Source organism: Triticum aestivum, chromosome 6D (genome assembly GCF_018294505.1).
Source record: "Triticum aestivum cultivar Chinese Spring chromosome 6D, IWGSC CS RefSeq v2.1, whole genome shotgun sequence".
NCBI classification, from domain to species: Eukaryota; Viridiplantae; Streptophyta; class Magnoliopsida; order Poales; family Poaceae; genus Triticum; species Triticum aestivum.
This window is the reverse complement of record NC_057811.1, coordinates 490,710,982-490,711,954: the sequence shown is the minus strand read 5'-3', so window position 1 is coordinate 490,711,954 and position 973 is coordinate 490,710,982. Positions and strand designations below refer to the sequence as shown.

General features: G+C 60.1%; 1 protein-coding gene across 1 annotated transcript; it reads left to right on the top strand.

The window, feature by feature from the left end:
- Positions 1-208: 208 nt before the first annotated feature.
- On the top strand, positions 209-748 carry LOC123142250 (uncharacterized). The gene has a single exon (XM_044561239.1). It carries the CDS (start codon positions 339-341, stop codon positions 597-599), a length of 261 nt encoding a protein of 86 aa, XP_044417174.1. The 5' UTR covers positions 209-338; the 3' UTR covers positions 600-748.
- Positions 749-973: the final 225 nt, after the last annotated feature.

Below are 973 nucleotides of genomic sequence, written 5' to 3'. Positions count from 1 at the left end.
GGGCGAACGTGGCACCACCGAGGCAGTGGGTTGCTTTGTCCGTGGTGCAAGCGAGGGCGACTGGTGACCCGGCAACCAGCACCTACCTCGAAGCTACCTGCGCACGCGCCAACGCAAGCGTCGATCCATCGCGTGCTCCGGTACCACTCCGTCAGTCTCCGGCCCGCCTCGCCTCGCCGGCTTTATATAAACAAACAGAGCTGCTCTGCTTAACCCACCACCACCGCACAGCATTGCTCTGCTTAACCCACCACCACCGCACAGCAGCAGGCTCTCCGCGTCGCTGCAACGGCAACTGATCGCGCAAGAAGGCACCACACCAGTGAACTGTAGCCATCATGGCCCCCGCCGAGAGATCCTGCACGCTCGGCCGCTTCGCCGCGGACGAGGCGGCCCCGCCGGAGACCCTCCATGTCGTGCAACTACAGAGACTCCGCCTCCGCCAAGCAGCAGAGAGCTGCCTCGACCCCATCTCCGAGGAGGACGACTACACTGGCACCAGCAACAGAAGGGAAGACGACGACGGCGTCCCCGCCAGCTCGCCCAGCGCCCACAGCAGCAGCAGCGCCACCGTCGACCTTGCGCAAAGTCTTCGCTGATTGGCCGGATCAATTAGACAGAGTGTTTAGTACTCCTACCATGGTGTTGTGTGTGTATATACCATACTAGGGTGCAGTTCATGCTTGCGTGCCTGCTGTAATTAGTCCATGTCCATCAATGAATTGATGATGCGAGCTGCTTAATTTCATCCTCTGCTCTCTGATTCCCAAGAAAACTCTGCTCGATGTGTGCGCAGCGTTCTCGACATGCCAAGACGTAGTGCCGTGAATCCGCCTTCACCATTCGTTTTGCGCCAACATGTCCATCCCGTCTTCCGTGCCCCCGAGAGGCCGAGACTAGGGTCTCTGTACTACTCGTTGGAGGCGATGGTGTGGCTGCAGTACATGGCGACCCGCCGGCCTCTTCCTCACCG